Source organism: Bombina bombina, chromosome 4 (genome assembly GCF_027579735.1).
Source record: "Bombina bombina isolate aBomBom1 chromosome 4, aBomBom1.pri, whole genome shotgun sequence".
Taxonomy (NCBI): Eukaryota; Metazoa; Chordata; class Amphibia; order Anura; family Bombinatoridae; genus Bombina; species Bombina bombina.
In genome coordinates, this window is record NC_069502.1 from 21156849 (window position 1) to 21179328 (window position 22480).

Sequence of the window (22480 nt, forward strand, 5' to 3'; positions counted from 1 at the left end):
AAGTGAACGAAGAAAAGAGTTCTCTATCTCCTCTCACAAGGGTTTCCTTCCTAGGGACTCTGATAGATTCTGTAGAAATGAAAATTTACCTGACGGAGTCCAGGTTATCAAAACTTCTAAATGCTTGCCGTGTTCTTCACTCCATTCCGCGCCCCACGGTGGCTCAGTGCATGGAAGTAATCGGCTTAATGGTAGCGGCGATGGACATAGTGCCATTCGCGCGCCTGCATCTCAGACCGCTGCAATTATGCATGCTCAGTCAGTGGAATGGGGATTACACAGATTTGTCCCCTCTACTAAATCTGAATCAGGAAACCAGAGATTCTCTTCTCTGGTGGTTATCTTGGGCCCATCTGTCCAAGGGTATGACCTTTCGCAGACCAGATTGGACAATTGTAACAACAGATGCCAGTCTTCTAGGTTGGGGTGCAGTCTGGAACTCCCTGAAGGCTCAGGGTTCATGGACTCAGGAGGAGAAACTCCTCCCAATAAATATTCTGGAGTTAAGAGCAATATTCAAAGCTCTTCTGGCTTGGCCTCAGCTAGCAACACTGAGGTTCATCAGATTTCAGTCGGACAACATCACAACTGTGGCTTACATCAACCATCAAGGGGGAACCAGGAGTTCCCTAGCGATGTCGAAGTCTCCAAGATAATTCGCTGGGCAGAGACTCACTCTTGCCACCTGTCAGCGATCCATATCCCAGGTGTAGAGAACTGGGAGGCGGATTTTCTAAGTCGTCAGACTTTTCATCCGGGGGAGTGGGAACTCCATCCGGAGGTGTTTGCTCAATTGGTTCTCCGTTGGGGCAAACCAGAATTGGATTTCATGGCATCTCGCCAGAACGCCAAGCTTCCTTGTTACGGATCCAGGTCCAGGGACCCAGAAGCGGCACTGATAGATGCTCTAGCAGCGCCTTGGTTCTTCAACCTGGCTTATGTGTTTCCACCGTTTCCTCTGCTCCCTCGTCTGATTGCCAAGATCAAACAGGAGAGAGCATCGGTGATATTGATAGCGCCTGCGTGGCCACGCAGGACCTGGTATGCAGACCTAGTGGACATGTCATCCTTTCCACCATGGACTCTGCCTCTGAGACAAGACCTTCTAATACAAGGTCCTTTCAATCATCCGAATCTACTTTCTCTGAGACTGACTGCATGGAGATTGAACGCTTGATCCTATCAAAGCGTGGCTTCTCCGAGTCAGAAATTGATACCTTAATACAGGCACGAAAGCCTGTCACCAGGAAAATTTACCACAAGATATGGCGTAAATATCTTCATTGGTGTGAATCCAAGAATTACTCATGGAGTAGGGTTAGGATTCCTAGGATATTGTCCTTCCTCCAAGAGGGTTTGGACAAAGGACTATCAGCTAGTTCTTTAAAGGGACAGATTTCTGCTCTGTCTATTCTTTTACACAAGCGTCTGGCAGAAGTTCCAGACGTTCAGGATTTTGTCAGGCTTTAGTTAGAATTAAGCCTGTGTTTAAACCTGTTGCTCCTCCATGGAGCTTAAACTTGGTTCTTAAAGTTCTTCAAGGGGTTCCGTTTGAACCTCTTCATTCTATTGATATCAAACTTCTATCATGGAAAGTTCTTTTTCTGATGGCTATTTCCTCGGCTCGAAGAGTCTTGGAGTTATCTGCCTTACATTGTGATTCTCCTTATCTGATCTTTCATTCAAATAAAGTTGTTCTGCGTACAAAACCTGGGTTTTTACCTAAGGTGGTTTCTAACAAGAATATCAATCAAGAGATTGTTGTTCCATCATTATGTCCTAATCCTTCTTCAAAGAAGGAACGTCTTTTGCATAATCTAGACGTAGTCCGTGCCTTGAAGTTTTACTTACAGGCTACTAAAGATTTTCGCCAAACATCTAACCTGTTTGTTGTTTACTCTGGACAGAGGAGAGGTCAAAAGGCCTCGGCAACCTCTCTTTCTTTTTGGCTTTGGAGTATAATCCGTTTAGCCTATGAGACTGCTGGACAGCAGCCTCCTGAAAGGATTACAGCTCATTCTACTAGAGCTGTGGCTTCCACCTGGGCCTTTAAAAATGAGGCCTCTGTTGAACAGATTTGCAAGGCTGCGACTTGGTCTTCGCTTCATACTTTTTCCAAATTTTCCAAATTTGATACTTTTGCTTCATCGAAGGCTGTTTTTGGGAGAAAACATAATTTATGCTTACCTGATAAATTTATTTCTCTTGTAGTGTATCCAGTCCACGGCCCGCCCTGTCCTTTTCAGGCAGGTCTAAATTTTAATTAAACTACAGTCACCACTGCACCCTATGGTTTCTCCTTTCTCGGCTTGTTTCGGTCGAATGACTGGATATGGCAGTGAGGGGAGGAGCTATATAGCAGCTCTGCTGTGGGTGATCCTCTTGCAACTTCCTGTTGGGAAGGAGAATATCCCACAAGTAATGGATGATCCGTGGACTGGATACACTACAAGAGAAATAAATGTATCAGGTAAGCATAAATTATGTTGTTTTTTTGTGTGTCCGGATCCTTATAACTCTAAGGAAAGGCTCATGCTCAACCTTGATTTTGTTAGAGCATTAACTTTTTTCTTCTTGCTACTAAGTTTCAGACAGAGTCACTATTTTGGTTGTTGTATAGATCAGAAGGCTATGGCAGTAGCCTTAAAAGGATAGGAAAGTCAAAATTAAACGCATGTTTCAGATAGAGCCGGTCATTTTAAGACACTTTTAAATTCACTTCTATTTTTAAATGTGCTTCGTTCTCTTAGTATCCCTTAAAAAATGAATATGCACATATCATACACTACTGGGAGTTGCTGCTAGTTGGTGCTTGCACACATTTATCTCTTGATTTATCTCTAGATATTTTCAGCTTCCTGTCAGAAGTGTAATGCTGTCCCTTCAGCAATGGATAACAAGAGAATGAAGAAAATTTGATAATAGAATTAATTTGGAAAGTTGTTTTAAATTGTATGTTCTATCTGAATCATAAAATAAAATTTTGGTGTTTACTATCCCTTTAACTGCTTGGCTCAGGATTTCTCAAAGCTTCTTTGTGGTTGAAAGTCTACGGCTAAGCGTATCTCAGCTCTTTCTACCAGGGCAGTTGCTACTATCTAGACTTAAATGATGCATCCTTGGAGCAGGTTTGCAAAGCTGCAACATGGTCTTCTCTGCACACATTCTCCAATTTACCGTTCTGTCTGCTTCTGGCAGGAAAGTCCAAATAGAACTGCCTTATTTTGCCCACCCTTTCCTTAACATGGACTCTCAGTGTGGGTATTTTAATCCTATGTGTTATGGAGTCCTATGGACTATCATTATCATACAAAAGAAAACAAAATGTATGTTTACCTGATAAACTATTTTCTTGCCGGTGATGTTAGTCCATAGGTCCTTCCCGTTTAAAATTTTTGGGCCACAATTCTAATTTGCACCTCTGTAGACCCCAGTTTTGTCTTTCCTTCCTATCTATTTCCTTTTCTTTGCTCAGATATATGTTTAACTGAGGATAGATGAGGGGGATTAAAGCTCTTTTGTGGGTTTTATGAATTCCTACGGACTCTTATCCTGAAAGAAAATAAATTTTCAGGTAAGATATACAGTATCTCAGAAAAGTGAGTACACTTTTTTTTAAATATCTTTTTATGTGACAACTCTGAAGAAATGACACTTTGCTTCAATGTAAAGTAGTGAGTGAACAGCCTGTATAACAGTGTATATTTGCTGTCCCCTCAAAATAACTCAACACACAGCCATAGATATCTAAACCGTTGGCAACAAAAGTGAGTACACCCCTAAGTGGAAATGTCCAAAGTGGGCCCAATTAGCCATTTTCCCTCCCCGGTGTCATGTGACTCGTTAGTGTTACACGGTCTCGGGTGTGAATGGGGAGCAGGTGTGTTAAATTTGGTGTTATCGCTCTCACATTCTCTCATACTGGCCACTGGAAGTTCAACATGGCACCTCATGGCAAAGAACTCTTTGAGGATCTGAAAAAAGAATTGTTGCTCTACATAAAGATGGCCTAGGCTGTAAGAAGATTGCCAAGACCCTGAAACTGAGCGGCTGCACGGTGAGCAAGACCATACAGCGGTTTCACAGGACAGGTTCCACTCAGAACAGGCCTCGCCATGGTCGACCAAAAAAGTTGAGTGCACGTGCTCAGCGTCATATCCAGAGGTTGTCTTTGGGAAATAGAGATATGAGTGCTGCCAGCATTGCTGCAGAGGTTGAAGGGGTGGGGGTTCAGGCTCTCAGTGCTCAGACCATATACACCACACACAGCATCAAATTGGTCTGGATGGCTGTCGTCCCAGAAGGAAGCCTCTTCTAAAGATGATGCACAAGAAAGCCCGCAAATAGTTTGCTACAGACAAGCAGACTAAGGATATGGATTACTGGAACCATGTCCTATGGTCTGATGGGACCAAGATAAACTTATTTGGTTCAGATGGTGTCAAGCTTGCGTGGCGGCAACCAGGTGAGGAGTACAAAGACAAGTGTGTCTTGCCTACAGTCAAGCATGGTGGTGGGAGTGTCATGGTCTGGGCCTGCATGAGTGCTGCCGGCACTGGGGAGCTACAATTCATTGAGGGAACCATGAATGCCAACATGTACTGTGACATACTGAAGCAGAGCATTATCCCCTTCCTTCGGAGACTGGGCCGCAGGGCAGTATTCCAACATAACGACCCCAAACACACCTCCAAGACGACTACTACCTTGCTAAAGAAGCTGAGGGTAAAGGTGATGGACTGGCCAAGCATGTCTCCAGACCTAAACCCTATTGAGCATCTGTAGGGCATCCTCAAACGGAAGGTGGGGGAGTGCAAGGTCTCTAACATCCACCAGCTCTGTGATGTCGTCATGGAGAAGAGGAAGAGGACTCCAGTGGCAACCTGTAAAGCTCTGGTGAACTCCATGCCCAAGGGGGCTAAAGTGAATGTAAATTTTATAGCTAAAGTGCCAGGTTTTTAAAAATTTGATTAAAAACAGGGGCACTTTAATTCATCAAAATTTACATTTCACTCCTGTTGTGAAAAAAAAATTACCTTTTTTATTAACTTGACAGCAGCTCCAGCTTCCTCCGGTCATCACAAGCCATTTCATCTTTCCCATATAACCACTTGTATACTTTTTTCTCCCGATAATCATTTTCTACATTATGTAATTTTTTACTGTGTACCACCAATAGAATTTCTTTGTGAAGTACTTTCTCTCTGTTTAGAGAAGAATTACTTCAAATTCGAGAGCAATTTTTATTTGCAGACAGCAGGGACAGCCATGGATTCGAATGTGGCACCCACTTACGCAAATATTTACATGGCCTGGTACGAACAAGAAATTATGAAACCCTTTGATCATCCATATGTGAGGTATTATACCCGCTATATTGATGACGTGTTTCTGATATGGCGTGGCGATGAGGCTATGTTGCGTGAGTGGTTGTCCGTTCTGAATTCCATGGCTAACTCAATCAGATTCAAATTAGAATTTGATCATATGAGTGTACACTTTTTAGATTTGAATATCTTTAAGGTTGATACAGGTGACAAATTGCGTTTTGGTACATCATTGTACACAAAACCTACTGATCGCAATTCACTTCTTGAGGCTAGAAGTTTTCACCCTAGACACCAAAAGAAGAGTGTCCTCACCTCACAACTCACTCGCGTAGTCAGAAACAACAGCGAGATGCCCACAATGATAACTCAGATGGAAGAAATGGGGAAGAAATTATTGGATAGGGGCTATGCCATCAGTGAAATACAAGAGGTCCAGGAGAGACTGCTACACACGGAAACAATCAGTGACACTGATACTCTGACCAGACAGCCTAAGGAACAACTGAATATGATTACAACATATGTCCCTATGTTTGATAAGTTTACTGGAGCTGTAAGAAGACACTGGCCCGTGGTGGAAAGTGATTCTTCCTTGCCATTTCAGAAGATGGCGGCACCCAGGATGGCCTATCGTAGAGCGAGGAATCTGAGAGACATTCTTGTTAAGGCCGATCCAATAACACACTACAGTAAGGATACTTGGTTGAAATCTACAAAGAAGGGATGTTGCCCATGTGCAAGCTGTGTTACCTGCAATGGCATGTTAAGGGGAGACACCTTCCAGCATCCACACAATAACCAAAGATTTAAAATCCGTCAACGTCTGACATGTACCAGCACCTATATCATATACATTTTGATTTGTTCATGCTCCAAGGTTTACGTGGGCAAGACGGTTACCACCTTTCGTGAACGTATGGCTAACCATCGGTGTGCCATACGGGAGGCCCTGAAACAGGGTGAATCAGATCAGCCGGTAGCTCGACACTGCATTGAATATAAGCATTCTGTTTCAAGTATACGCAGTATGCTGATTGATCAGGAACCCCTTCCATCAAGGGGAGGAAACCTTGCCAAAAGACTCCTGCAACGAGAGAGCAGGTGGATTTATCGTCTGGATACGTTGGCACCTAAAGGTCTAAACACATATTTGGACTTTAGCCCCTTCTATTGATTTGACACTATCCTTCTATATAGTGAACTTTCCATACTGATTTACACATCGTAGTTGAAGATGTGGGATCTCGCTGTTGGCCTAGGTTTCTAACATACTCCTTTGTAGGCTCGTATGGCATTAATGTACATTCAATATGTTTGAATGATATTCTCGCCTTAACTGAATAGTAATAATAACTATTGTCTTTGCTTCTCTATGATTAATATGTCTATGAAGCCAGAGTTCCTATTCTTTGGTGTAATGTACATATATAGAATTCAGTATATATGTGCCTATTCTATATGCAGTTCTTATAGTATTTCTACACTGTTTTGTGGCTTTTGGGTTAAAAGATAGTACTGTTGCCGTATAAAATCTTCACTAAATGTGTTTGTCTTTCCTATATGGGTAATATGTTTAACTATATATACTCAGTTGCCATATCTATTTTATTTCATTTTATTTTAAATTGTCTTCACATGCCAGTCCGCTCGCACTGTGCGCTGTTTTGTTTATAGTGGTAGCTATGACAACCAGTTTGTTCCCCTGTGAATGGTGTTTGGTTGCGCATGCGCAACAGTGATGGCGGACATGACATGAATTGGATTACCGCATCCCTCTGCTTTCTTCGTCGGTTGGTTACCATAGAAACGTTGGTGATTGCGCTGTGACGTGTGATACGTCTCCACGTGCTGACGTCACAGACCACCCTGAACACGCTCTTGGAGGTTTGGCGGTAATTTTGTTTGTAATTTTGCTTGTTAGCTACTGTATTTAAGGAATGCCAGTTTTAATTTGTATTAGGTGGTTTAGGTGCTAGGTTACATTTTGGGTGGTGACATTTGACAAAGGCACATGTGATGTGCCGAAACGTTAGATATATATATATATATATATATATATATATATATATATATATATATATATATGTATATATGTATGTGTGTGTGTGTGTATATATATATATATATATATATATATATATATATATATATATATATATATATATAATGTATATGTGTGTGTGTTATCATTATCAGATGTGTGTGTGTGTGTGTGTGTATATATATATATATATATATATATTGTGTGTGTGTGTGTGTGTGTGTATGTATGTGTATATATATATATATATATATATATATATATATATATATAATGTATATCTGTGTGTGTTATCATTATCAGATGTGTGTGTGTGTGTGTATATATATATATATATATATATATATGTATCTGTGACAAGTAACTAGTGTGACAGGTGGAAGGTAGAGTGCTGTTTGTAGAACTGAAATCATTGTGCTGAAAGACATAAAACTGTCTCATTTCTGCGGTCTCAGGGGCCAATCACCTTTGAAGATGTTGCTGTTTGCTTCTCTGAAGCGGAGTGGCATTCGCTGGAGGAATGGCAGAAGGAGCTTTATAAATCTGTGATGATGGACAATTATGAAGCAGTGTGCTCACTAGGTAAGCATATTAGTTGAGATCAGTGATGTGCATGCGCAGCCTATTATTTATTTATAAAATATTTTACCAGGAAGGATACATTGAGATTTCTCTCGTTTTCAAGTATGTCCTGGGTCCACAAGACATTGCATTGATAACATAGGGTACAATAAAATACAAAAAACAATAATAATACACAATATATGAAAAAAAAAAATAAAAAAAAATTAACATAGAACAGGTATTTAATCAACCATGACAGATGCATTCTGTTTTGAGATATGTAGAGAGGGATCTCTTAAAGGATATTAGGCTTGGGGAAGGTTTGAAAGTGTGCGGGAGGTTGTTCCATAATTGTGGTGCTCTGTAGGAAAAGGAGGATCGAGCTGCTTTCTTTTTGTATTGAGGCAAGCTAAATAATGTGCTGGTATTGGATCGGAGGTTATAGGAGGTGGGAATAGCCGGGGAGAGCATTCTGCTCACGTAGGGTGGGAGCTTCCCAGAAATGCCCTTAAACACAAGGCAAGAAAGATGGAGGGAGCGTCTGGATTCCAGCGACAGCCAGTTTAGTTCTTTTAGCATGTCACAATGGTGGGTCCTGTAGTTACATTGTAGCACAAAGCGGCAGAACGAGTTATATAACGTATTTAGTTTATTAAGGTGAGTTTGCGGTGCAGGTGCATATACTACGTCCCCGTAATCCATGATAGGCATCAGCATTTGCTGTACAATCTTTTCCTTTACTGTAGGGCTGAGGCAAGATTTGTTTCTGTACAGGGCACCTAATTTTGGATAAAGTTTAGAGGCAAGTTTTTCTATATGGAGGCCAAAAGATAGATTGGGGTCTAACAACATACCCAAGTATTTGAAAGAGTGGACTGCAGTCAGTGTGCAATTGGATTTTGTTTTGATGCGTAGATGGGAATTTTGTAATTTGTGTAATTTAGGCCCTGTTCCAAAGATCATTGTGACAGTTTTGTCAGTGTTTAGGAAGAGTTTGTTTTTTGATATCCACTTTTCTACCTCTGTGAATTGGTCTTGGAGCACTGCTTCAAGCTGCGGCAGATCGGAATTGTTTACATAGATTACCGTGTCGTCGGATTTGCAGACATTAGGCAGATCATTTATAAATAATGTGAATAGCAGGGGGCCGAGAATGGATCCTTGGGGAACACCACACGTGACCGGGAGAGGGAGGGAGTCACTGTCAGAAATGGAGACATATTGTGATCTATCCGATACATATGATCGAAACCAGGTTAGCGGACGATCACCAATACCTGAGTTTTTTAGTTTGAGCAGTAGTATATCGTGGTCTACTGTGTCAAAGGCCTTTGCAAAGTCAAGGAAAATAGCTCCAGTTAGGTCTCCTTGTTCCATGCCAGTTTGGATGTCGTTGCAAACTTTTAGGAGGGCAGTTGTAGTGGAGTGATTCGGGCGAAAACCTGATTGATCAGGGGTCAGATAGTTAGATTGTTGGTAATACTCACAAAATTGCGTATGGACGCATTTTTCTAAAATTTTTGACAATACTGGGAGCAAAGATATGGGACGATAATTAGAAACCAAGGTTAACTCCCCACTTTTATGGATAGGCACTACTCTTGCAGTTTTCCAAAGTTTGGGTATGTATCCAGACACCAAGGATTCATTAATTAGGGTTGTGATGGGTTTAGCAATTGCCGGCGCACTGATCTTCAACAGCATTGCTGGGATTTGATCAGGTCCAGACTGGTTTTTCATTTTTAGATTATTAAGGTGTTTCTTAATTACATTGATGGGTACAGGTCTAAAATTGAACTTCTGTATATTGGGTCTTTGCTGATTTAGTGGGGCCTGATCCACATTTGTAGTTTCAGGATGCGCGTCATTTATTAGTTTGTCAATCAGGGTGGTGGAGCATCCGACAAAATAACTATTAAAGGCATTTGCTACTTCTAAGGGGAGTTGTAGGGTTTGGTTGTCCACATTGACAGTGCGGGGTTGGGAGTGGATTGGTGGATTTTGTAAGTTGTTTATGAGTTTCCAAAACTTTCTAGGGTTTGATATGTTATTGTTCAGATTTTCACAGAAATATTGGGCCTTGGCCAATTTTGTTTGTTTAGTGCATATATTTCGCCATTGTCTATATACACAGTGATCGTTCATAGAGCCTGTATGCTTGAACTTTGACCACAATGAATCCCGAAACTGGTACATTTGAATGAGGTCAGCTGTGATCCAATTTAAGTGTGCTCCTTTTACTCTCACCTTACGCAGCGGGGCATGCATATTCCAAACTTGTAGGAGTTCAGACTGGAAGAATTCTACTGCGGAATCTAGATCTGGGATTAGGTTTAATCTGTGCCAGGGGAGGTTCTTAATGTCATTTAGAAATGATTGAAGATTAAATTTTTTGAAGGACCTGGTGATTTTAACCTTGGGAGAGGATTTAGTTGCCTTTATTTTGCGCACGCAGTACACTAGGCAGTGGTCACTGAAATTGTTAGGGAGAACACCTGCCTCCTGGATTCGGTTGGGAGAAGTGGAGAGAATCCAGTCAAGCAGGGTGTGATTATGGCTTTTGATGTTTATGCGAGTTGGGGAGGAGATTAATTGCGTTAGCTGCAAAGATTTAAACAGTGAGCGACAACTATTATTTTTTAGATTCAGCCAATCAATATTAAAATCTCCAAAAACCAAAATTTCACTTTTTGGGTTTTGAGCTATGGTTTCACTAAGGAGATGTGCTATGTCAGAAAGGGAATGTACAGGGGAGCTAGGTGGGCGGTAGATCCCTGCAACAATTATTGATTTACTGCATGGGATTTCAATTTTGCCAGAAAGGAAATCAAAGGTGGCAGGAGAGCTAGATTTTTGTAAGGGGGTGAACTTTGTGGAATTGTCAACATAAATTACAATGCCGCCTCCTCTCTTTGCTCTATCATTTCTATGGCATGAATATCCATGTATTGCAATGGCAGAGTCAGGTATTTTTGCGGTTAGCCACGATTCAGAGATCACAATGATTTTGGGTTTGTATTGTAAACACCAAGCTTGCAGTGCATCGATTTTCGGTAGTAAGCTGCGGATATTACAGTGCACAAAGGAGAGGCCTTTCTTAGCTGGAAGGCTAGGAATGGAATTTGTTAGGGGACCAGGGTTAGACTCTACGTCATTTGCAAGGGCAAGTAACATAAGGAATAGGAATTTGGAAATCATTTTTGATTGGCCATATAGTGAATGTGATACTTTATAATTTTGTGAGATGGGGGTAGGAGGGTTATTTTTTATAACCCTCCACCAGCACTCAGCAGATAAGTTACAGCAACAGAGCAGGCCATGATGTATGATAATTTGTTTTCCAGTTTGAGGTGTGTGCTTATGGCGGTTATTATGTGAACCAAATTGGAGTGAGAAAAGGGTTATCATGAATAACAGTATGGATATATTTGGATTCATGTTAGTGGTATGAGGTGTGTAGATAAAAAATAAAAATGAAAAGTATATACACTATTGATGTGTGATATATAGCTATATGTAGGAAGAGAGGGTATTTATTCTATAGGGTTAAGTAGAAGGAAGGATGTGCTGATCAGTGGTTGCAGCTGTCATTTAAGGAGAATGAAAGAAGTGTGGGAGACTATCTATAAAGGAAGAAATGAGCCTGGGGCGGGTGGGAAACTATCTTGCAGGATCTACCTTTTTGCAAAGCAGGGGCACAGCTGAGATAAGTTCTGTATTTTCTTGCAAGGCTTGGGTAGATATGTTTAAAAATCAGGCTAAAGGAGAGAGATAAATTAGCGTCAGATTGGGCTGCAAACATTTAGAGGAATGGGGAGGGAGTATCTATGAACATTTGAGCTAAGGGTCATAAAAGCAAAAACACAGGGAAAGTTAAAATTACAGAGATAACACAGAGGTATTCATGTAGGGGAATAAAACCATTAAAGTACAAAAAAGATACATGGCCTTAGCTGATTAAACTAACTTTTAACATAATGGTCAGACATAATGGTAATAAAATATGCATTTTAAATCATAAAAACAAAACAAAAAATAGCCAATACATATAACAATACACACATCAGAAAATAACAGGGTAGGTTAAATATAATGATATAACTATCTTGCAGGATCTACCTTTTTGCAAAGCAGGGGCACAGCTGAGATAAGTTCTGTATTTTCTTGCAAGGCTTGGGTAGATAGTTTAGGTCAGTGACGTACATGTGCAGGCTATTAGTTTAGGTCAGTGACGTACATGTGCAGGCTATTAGTTTAGGTCAGTGACGTGCATGTGCAGGCTATTAGTTTAGGTCAGTGATGTGCATGCACAGCCTATTAGTTTAGGTCAGTGACGTACATGTGCAGGCTATTAGTTTAGGTCAGTGACGTGCATGTGCAGGCTATTAGTTTAGGTCAGTGATGTGCATGCACAGCCTATTAGTTTAGGTCAGTGATGTGCATGCATAGCCTATTACTTTAGGTCACTAATGCACATGCGCAGCCTATTAGTTTAGGTCAGTGACGTGCATGTGCAGCCTATTAGTTTAGGTCAGTGATGTGCATGCACAGCCTATTAGTTTAGGTCAGTGATGTGCATGCATAGCCTATTACTTTAGGTCACTAATGCACATGCGCAGCCTATTAGTTTAGGTCAGTGACGTGCATGTGCAGCCTATTAGTTTAGGTCAGTGATGTGCATGCACAGCCTATTAGTTTAGGTCAGTGATGTGCATGCATAGCCTATTACTTTAGGTCACTAATGCACATGTGCAGCCTATTAGTTTAGGTCAGTGACGTGCATGTGCAGCCTATTAGTTTAGGTAACTAATGCACATGTGCAGCCTACTACTTTAGGTCACTTATGCACATGTGCAGCCTACTACTTTAGGTCACTTATGCACATGTGCAGCCTTTTAGTTTAGGTCAGTGATGTGCATGCATAGTCTATTAGTTTTATGTCAGTGATGTGCATGCGCAGCCTTTTAGTTTAGGTCAGTGATGTGCATGCACAGCCTATTAGTTTAGGTCAGTGATGTGCATGCATAGCCTATTACTTTAGGTCACTAATGCACATGTGCAGCCTATTAGTTTAGGTCAGTGACGTGCATGTGCAGCCTATTAGTTTAGGTAACTAATGCACATGTGCAGCCTACTACTTTAGGTCACTTATGCACATGTGCAGCCTACTACTTTAGGTCACTTATGCACATGTGCAGCCTTTTAGTTTAGGTCAGTGATGTGCATGCATAGTCTATTAGTTTTATGTCAGTGATGTGCATGCGCAGCCTTTTAGTTTAGGTCAGTGATGTGCATGCGTAGCCTTTTACTTTAGGACACTAATGCACATGTGCAGCCTATTAGTTTAGGTCAGTGATGTGCATGCGCAGCCTATTAGTTTAGGTAACTAATGCACATGCGCAGCCTATTAGTTTAGGTCAGTGATGTGTATGCGTAGCCTATTACTTTAGGTCAGTGATATGCATGCGCAGCCTATTAGTTTAGGTAACTAATGCACATATGCAGCCTATTAGTTGTGATGTGCATGCGTAGCCTATTACTTTAGGTCACTTATGCACATGTGCAGCCTTTTAGTTTAGGTCAGTGATGTGCATGCGCAGCCTATTAGTTTAGGTAACTAATGCACATGTGCAGCCTATTAGTTTAGGTCAGTGATGTGCATGCGTAGCCTATTACTTTAGGTCACTTATGCACATGTGCAGCCTTTTAGTTTAGGTCAGTGATGTGCATGCGCAGCCTATTAGTTTAGGTAACTAATGCACATGTGCAGCCTATTAGTTTAGGTCAGTGATGTGCATGCGTAGCCTATTACTTTAGGTCACTAATGCACATGTGCAGCCTATTACATGAGGTCACTTATGCACATGTGCAGCCTTTTAGTTTAGGTCAGTGATGTGCATGTGCAGCCTATTAGTTTAGGTCACTAATACACATGCGCAGCCTATTAGTTTAGGTCAGTGACGTGCATGCGCAGCCTATTAGTTTAGGTAACTAATGCACATGTGCATTCTATTAGTTTAGGTCAGTGATGTGCATGTGTAGCCTATTACTTTAGGTCACTTATGCACATGTGCAGCCTTTTAGTTTAGGTCAGTGATGTGCATGAGTAGCCTATTAGTTTTATGTCAGTGATGTGCATGCGCAGCCATTTAGTTTAGGTCAGTGATGTGCATGCGTAGCCTATTACTTTAGGTCACTAATGCACATGTGCAGCCTATTAGTTTAGGTCCGTGACGTGCATGCGCAGCCTATTAATTTAGGTCACTAATACACATGCGCAGCCTATTAGTTTAGGTCAGTGACGTGCATGCGCAGCCTATTAGTTTAGGTCACTAATGCACATGCGCAGCCTATTAGTTTAGGTCAGTGATGTGCATGTGCAGCCTATTAGTTTAGGTAACTAATGCACATGTGCAGCCTTTTAGTTTATGTCAGTGATGCACATGCACAGCCTATTAGTTTAGTTCAGTAATGTGCATGTGCAGCCTTTTAGTTTAGGTCAGTGATGCGCATGTGCAACCTATTAGTTTAGGTTAGTAATGTGCATGTGCAGCCTTTTAGTTTAGGTCAGTGATGCGCACGCACAGCCTATTAGTTTTATGTCGGTAATGCGCATGTGCAGCCTTCTCATGTTACTGTTGCTAGCATTGCATCTGTTACATGTTTAGTGATTCACCCATCATTTTCTCTTCCTTTAGTAAAATTTATCCACTGATTTGTCTATACAAATCACCATGTACTCATTACTGTAACATACAACCCTATAAAATAGAGCATGTGTCTTATGCTCTGGTTGGTAGTTGAGTTGTCATGTTGCTGATTTTATGCCTGCAGTTGTGTGATTAATCCTCAGGATGTGACTGTGTGTGTGATTGTGCCTCAGGATGTGACTGTGTGTGTGTGATTGTGCCTCAGGATGTGACTGTGTGTGTGATTGTGCCTCAGGATGTGACTGTGTGTGTGATTGTGCCTCAGGATGTGACTGTGTGTGTGATTGTGCCTCAGGTTGTGACTGTGTGTGTGTGATTGTGCCTCAGGATGTGACTGTGTGTGTGTGATTGTGCCTCAGGATGTGACTGTGTGTGTGATTGTGCCTCAGGATGTGACTGTGTGTGTGATTGTGCCTCAGGATGTGACTGTGTGTGTGATTGTGCCTCAGGTTGTGACTGTGTGTGTGTGATTGTGCCTCAGGATGTGACTGTGTGTGTGATTGTGCCTCAGGATGTGACTGTGTGTGTGTGATTGTGCCTCAGGATGTGACTGTGTGTGTGATTGTGCCTCAGGTTGTGACTGTGTGTGTGTGATTGTGCCTCAGGATGTGACTGTGTGTGTGATTGTGCCTCAGGATGTGACTGTGTGTGTGTGATTGTGCCTCAGGATGTGACTGTGTGTGTGTGATTGTGCCTCAGGATGTGACTGTGTGTGTGTGTGATTGTGCCTCAGGATGTGACTGTGTGATTGTGCCTCAGGATGTGACTGTGTGTGTGATTGTGCCTCAGGATGTGACTGTGTGTGTGTGATTGTGCCTCAGGTTGTGACGGTGTGTGTGATTGTGCCTCAGGTTGTGACTGTGTGTGTGTGATTGTGCCTCAGGATGTGACTGTGTGTGTGTGATTGTGCCTCAGGATGTGACTGTGTGTGTGTGATTGTGCCTCAGGTTGTGACTGTGTGTGTGATTGTGCCTCAGGATGTGACTGTGTGTGTGATTGTGCCTCAGGATGTGACTGTGTGTGTGATTGTGCCTCAGGATGTGACTGTGTGTGTGTGATTGTGCCTCAGGATGTGACTGTGTGTGTGTGTGTGATTGTGCCTCAGGATGTGACTGTGTGATTGTGCCTCAGGATGTGACTGTGTGTGTGATTGTGCCTCAGGATGTGACTGTGTGTGTGTGATTGTGCCTCAGGTTGTGACTGTGTGTGTGTGATTGTGCCTCATGATGTGACTGTGTGTGTGTGATTGTGCCTCAGGATGTGACTGTGTGTGTGTGATTGTGCCTCAGGATGTGACTGTGTGTGTGTGATTGTGCCTCATGATGTGACTGTGTGTGTGATTGTGCCTCATGATGTGACTGTGTGTGTGTGATTGTGCCTCATGATGTGACTGTGTGTGATTGTGCCTCATGATGTGACTGTGTGTGTGATTGTGCCTCATGATGTGACTGTGTGTGTGATTGTGCCTCAGGATGTGACTGTTTGTGTGATTGTGCCTCAGGATGTGACTGTGTGTGTGTGATTGTGCCTCAGGTTGTGACTGTGTGTGTGATTGTGCCTCAGGATGTGACTGTGTGTGTGATTGTGCCTCAGGATGTGACTGTGTGGCTTATTTATTAAAGGTCTTGTGGACCTGATCCGACAGTGCGGATCAGGTCTGCAAGACCTCGCTGAATGCGGAGAGCAATACGCTCTCCGCATTAAACATTGCACCAGCAGCTCACAAGAGCTGATGGTGCAACGAAGCCCCCTTCTGACTCGCGGCCAATCGGCCACCAGCAGGGAGGTGTCAATCAACCCAATCGTATTCGATCGGGTTGAATTGCGGCAATCTCTGTCCGCCTGCTCAGAGCAGGCAGAAAGGGTTATGGAGCAGAAGTCTTTAGACCGCTGCTTCATAACTGCTGTTTCTGGCGAGTCTGAAGACTTGCCAGAAACACGGGTCCACAAGCTCCGTACGGAGCTTGATAAATGGACCCCTATGTGTGTGATTGTGCCTCAGGATGTGACTGTGTGTGTGATTGTGCCTCAGGTTGTGACTGTGTGTGTGATTGTGCCTCAGGTTGTGACGGTGTGTGTGATTGTGCCTCAGGATGTGACTGTGTGTGTGTGATTGTGCCTCAGGATGTGACTGTGTGTGTGATTGTGCCTCAGGATGTGACTGTGTGTGTGATTGTGCCTCAGGATGTGACTGTTTGTGTGTGTGATTGTGCCTCAGGATGTGACTGTGTGTGTGATTGTGCCTCAGGATGTGACTGTGTGTGTGTGTGATTGTGCCTCAGGATGTGACTGTGTGTGTGATTGTGCCTCAGGATGTGACTGTGTGTGTGATTGTGCCTCAGGGTGTGACTTAGTGTGTGATTGTGCCTCAGGTTGTGACTGTGTGTGTGATTGTGCCTCAGGTTGTGACTGTGTGTGTGATTGTGCCTCAGGATGTGACTGTGTGTGTGATTGTGCCTCAGGTTGTGACTGTGTGTGTGATTGTGCCTCAGGATGTGACTGTGTGTGTGATTGTGCCTCAGGATGTGACTGTGTGTGTAATTGTGCCTCAGGATGTGACTGTGTGTGTGATTGTGCCTCAGGGTGTGACTGTGTGTGTGATTGTGCCTCAGGATGTGACTGTGTGTGTGATTGTGCCTCAGGGTGTGACTTAGTGTGTGATTGTGCCTCAGGTTGTGACTGTGTGTGTGATTGTGCCTCAGGTTGTGACTGTGTGTGTGATTGTGCCTCAGGATGTGACTGTGTGTGTGATTGTGCCTCAGATTGTGACTGTGTGTGTGATTGTGCCTCAGGATGTGACTGTGTGTGTGATTGTGCCTCAGGATGTGACTGTGTGTGTGATTGTGCCTCAGGATGTGACTGTGTGTGTAATTGTGCCTCAGGATGTGACTTAGTGTGTGATTGTGCCTCAGGTTGTGACTGTGTGTGTGATTGTGCCTCAGGTTGTGACTGTGTGTGTGATTGTGCCTCAGGATGTGACTGTGTGTGTGATTGTGCCTCAGGATGTGACTGTGTTTATGATTGTGCCTCAGGATGTGACTGTGTGTGTGATTGTGCCTCAGGATGTGACTGTGTGTGTAATTGTGCCTCAGGATGTGACTGTGTGTGTGATTGTGCCTCAGGGTGTGACTGTGTGTGTGATTGTGCCTCAGGATGTGACTGTGTGTGTGATTGTGCCTCAGGATGTGACTGTGTGTGTGATTGTGCCTCAGGGTGTGACTTAGTGTGTGATTGTGCCTCAGGATGTGACTGTGTGTGTGATTGTGCCTCAGGATGTGACTGTGTGTGTGATTGTGCCTCAGGTTGTGACTGTGTGTGTGATTGTGCCTCAGGTTGTGACTGTGTGTGTGATTGTGCCTCAGGATGTGACTGTGTGTGTGATTGTGCCTCAGGTTGTGACTGTGTGTGTGATTGTGCCTCAGGATGTGACTGTGTGTGTGATTGTGCCTCAGGATGTGACTGTGTGTGTTATTGTGCCTCAGGATGTGACTGTGTGTGTGATTGTGCCTCAGGATGTGACTGTGTGTGTGATTGTGCCTCAGGATGTGACTGTGTGTTATTGTGCCTCAGGTTGTGACTGTGTGTGTGATTGTGCCTCAGGATGTGACTGTGTGTGTGATTGTGCCTCAGGATGTGACTGTGTGTGTGATTGTGCCTCAGGATGTGACTGTGTGTTATTGTGCCTCAGGATGTGACTGTGTGGCCTATTTATTAAAGGTCTTGTGGACCTGATCCGACAGTGCGGATCAGGTCTGCAAGACCTCGCTGAATGCGGAGAGCAATACGCTCTCCGTATTCAGCATTGCACCAGCAGCTCACAAGAGCTGCTGGTGCAACGCCGCCCCCTGCTGACTCACAGCCAACCGGCCACCAGCAGTGAGGTATCAATCAATCTGATCGTACTCGATCGGGTTGATTTCCTGCAATTCCTGTCCTCATCAGAGCAGGTGGACAGGGTTATGGAGCAGCGGTCTTTAGACCGCTGCTACATAACTGCTGTTTCTGGTGAGTCTGCAGGCTCGCCAGAAACACGGGTCCACAAGCTCCGTACGGAGCTTGATAAATGGGCCCCTATGTGTGTGATTGTGCCTCAGGATGTGACTGTGTGTGTGATTGTGCCTCAGGATGTGACTGTGTGTGTGTGATTGTGCCTCAGGTTGTGACTGTGTGTGTGATTGTGCCTCAGGTTGTGACTGTGTGTGTGATTGTGCCTCAGGATGTGACTGTGTGTGTGTGATTGTGCCTCAGGATGTGACTGTGTGTGTGTGATTGTGCCTCAGGATGTGACTGTGTGTGTGTGATTGTGCCTCAGGATGTGACTGTGTGTGTGTGATTGTGCCTCAGGATGTGACTGTGTGTGTGTGATTGTGCCTCAGGATGTGACTGTGTGTGTGATTGTGCCTCAGGATGTGACTGTGTGTGTGATTGTGCCTCAGGTTGTGACTGTGTGTGTGATTGTGCCTCAGGTTGTGACTGTGTGTGTGATTGTGCCTCAGGATGTGACTGTGTGTGTGATTGTGCCTCAGGATGTGACTGTGTGTGAGATTGTGCCTCAGGATGTGACTGTGTGTGTGATTGTGCCTCAGGATGTGACTGTGTGTTATTGTGCCTCAGGATGTGACTGTGTGGCCTATTTATTAAAGGTCTTGTGGACCTGATCCGACAGTGCGGATCAGGTCTGCAAGACCTCGCTGAATGCGGAGAGCAATACGCTCTCCGTATTCAGCATTGCACCAGCAGCTCACAAGAGCTGCTGGTGCAACGCCGCCCCCTGCTGACTCACAGCCAACCGGCCACCAGCAGTGAGGTATCAATCAATCTGATCGTACTCGATCGGGTTGATTTCCTGCAATTCCTGTCCTCATCAGAGCAGGTGGACAGGGTTATGGAGCAGCGGTCTTTAGACCGCTGCTACATAACTGCTGTTTCTGGTGAGTCTGCAGGCTCGCCAGAAACACGGGTCCACAAGCTCCGTACGGAGCTTGATAAATGGGCCCCTATGTGTGTGATTGTGCCTCAGGATGTGACTGTGTGTGTGATTGTGCCTCAGGATGTGACTGTGTGTGTGTGATTGTGCCTCAGGTTGTGACTGTGTGTGTGATTGTGCCTCAGGTTGTGACTGTGTGTGTGATTGTGCCTCAGGATGTGACTGTGTGTGTGTGATTGTGCCTCAGGATGTGACTGTGTGTGTGTGATTGTGCCTCAGGATGTGACTGTGTGTGTGTGATTGTGCCTCAGGATGTGACTGTGTGTGTGTGATTGTGCCTCAGGATGTGACTGTGTGTGTGATTGTGCCTCAGGATGTGACTGTGTGTGTGATTGTGCCTCAGGTTGTGACTGTGTGTGTGATTGTGCCTCAGAATGTGACTGTGTGTGTGATTGTGCCTCAGGATGTGACTGTGTGTGTGATTGTGCCTCAGGATGTGACTGTGTGTGTGATTGTGCCTCAGGATGTGACTGTGTGTGTGATTGTGCCTCAGGATGTGACTGTGTGTGTGATTGTGCCTCAGAATGTGACTGTGTGTGTGATTGTGCCTCAAGATGTGACTGTGTGTGTGATTGTGCCTCAGGATGTGACTGTGTGTGTGATTGTGCCTCAGGATGTGACTGTGTGTGTGATTGTGCCTCAGGATGTGACTGTGTGTGTGATTGTGCCTCAGGATGTGACTGTGTGTCATTGTGTGTGATTGCGCCTCAGGATGTGACTGTGTGTCATTGTGTGTGATTGTGCCTCAGGATGTGACTGTGTGTGTGATTGTGCCTCAGGTTGTGACTGTGTGTGTGATTGTGCCTCAGGATGTGACTGTGTGTGTGATTGTGCCTCAGGATGTGACTGTGTGTCATTGTGTGTGATTGCGCCTCAGGATGTGACTGTGTGTCATTGTGTGTGATGGTGCCTCAGGATGTGACTGTGTGTGTGATTGTGCCTCAGGTTGTGACTGTGTGTGTGATTGTGCCTCAGGATGTGACTGTGTGTGTGATTGTGCCTCAGGATGTGACTGTGTGTGTGATTGTGCCTCAGCATGCGTCTGTGGGGCCTATTTATTAAAGGTCTTGCGGACCTGATCCAACAGTGGGGATAAGGTCCGCAAGACCTCGCTGAATGCGGAGAGCAATACGCTGTGCGCATTTAACATTGCACCAACAGCTCACAAGAGCTGCTGGTGCAACGCCGCCCGCTGCTGACTCGCGGCTAATCGGCCGCCAGCAGGGAGGTGTCAATTTCCGGCGATTCCTGTCCGCTTCATCAGAGCAGGCAGACAGGGTAATGGAGCAGCGGTCTTTAGACCGCTGCTTCATAACTGGTTTTTCTGGCGAGTCTGAAGAATCGCCAGAAACACGGCCCCACAAGCTCCGTTTGCAGCTTGATAAATGGGCCCCTATGTGTGTGATTGTGCCTCTGGATGTGACTGTGTGTGTGTGTGATTGTGCCTCAGGTTGTGACTGTGTGTGTGTGTGATTGTGCCTCAGGTTGTGACTGTGTGTGTGTGATTGTGCCTCAGGTTGTGACTGTGTGTGTGTGTGATTGTGCCTCAGGTTGTGACTGTGTGTGTGTGATTGTGCCTCAGGTTGTGACTGTGTGTGTGTGTGATTGTGCCTCAGGTTGTGACTGTGTGTGTGTGATTGTGCCTCAGGATGTGACTGTGTGTGTGTGATTGTGCCTCAGGATGTGACTGTGTGTGTGTGTGATTGTGCCTCAGGATGTGACTGTGTGTGATTGTGCCTCAGGATGTGACTGTGTGTGTGATTGTGCCTCAGGATGTGACTGTGTGTGTGTGATTGTGCCTCAGGTTGTGACTGTGTGTGTGTGATTGTGCCTCAGGTTGTGACTGTGTGTGTGTGATTGTGCCTCAGGTTGTGACTGTGTGTGTGTGATTGTGCCTCAGGTTTTGACTGTGTGTGTGTGATTGTGCCTCAGGTTTTGACTGTGTGTGTGTGATTGTGCCTCAGGATGTGACTGTGTGTGATTGTGCCTCAGGATGTGACTGTGTGTGTGTGATTTTGCCTCAGGATGTGACTGTGTGTGTGTGATTGTGCCTCAGGATGTGACTGTGTGTGTGTGATTGTGCCTCAGGTTGTGACTGTGTGTGTGTGATTGTGCCTCAGGATGTGATTGTGCCTCAGGATGTGACTGTGTGTGTGTGATTGTGCCTCAGGATGTGACTGTGTGTGTGTGATTGTGCTTCAGGATGTGACTGTGTGTGTGATTGTGCCTCAGGTTGTGACTGTGTGTGATTGTGCCTCAGGATGTGACTGTGTGTGTGTGATTGTGCTTCAGGATGTGACTGTGTGCGTGTGATTGTGCCTCAGGATGTGACTGTGTGTGTGTGATTGTGCCTCAGGATGTGACTGTGTGTGTGTGATTGTGCCTCAGGATGTGACTGTGTGTGTGTGATTGTGCCTCAGGATGTGACTGTGTGTGATTGTGCCTCAGGATCTCAGGATGTGACTGTGTGTGTGATTGTGCCTCAGGATGTGACTGTGTGTGTGATTGTAGAAGAACAAGTGATAGTTAAGCGCTAAAAGCGAGGGTTTGAGAAGAGGACTGTTGTCTAAATAGAGCAGTAGGACGGCGTATATTGCGGATATAAAACCTAGTATTAGGAAAAGTGGCGAGTGCTGTGTAGGTAACCAATAATAAAAATATATGTGGATAATAGCAAAATAAATATATATATTAAAGTGGGCAGAGATATAATATAGTGAACTAGATGATTGAGAATAAAAGATGCAAAATAGGTATAAATATAGATACAATTTATTAAAACAAAAGTCTAAAACAATATGTCAAGTAGTAAGCAAATATTAAAACATATGTATCTAATAGTGCAGGG

At 44.1% G+C, this 22480-nt stretch overlaps 1 protein-coding gene across 1 annotated transcript in view; it reads left to right on the top strand.

The window, feature by feature from the left end:
* LOC128655851 (zinc finger protein ZFP2) overlaps nucleotides 1–22480 on the top strand; it is a 158182-nt gene that overhangs the window by 50359 nt on the left and 85343 nt on the right. Inside the window, exon 3 of the mRNA XM_053709418.1 lies at nucleotides 7827–7953. Within this exon, the coding sequence (XP_053565393.1) occupies nucleotides 7827–7953 (127 nt within the window). The remainder of the gene's footprint in view (nucleotides 1–7826; nucleotides 7954–22480) is intronic.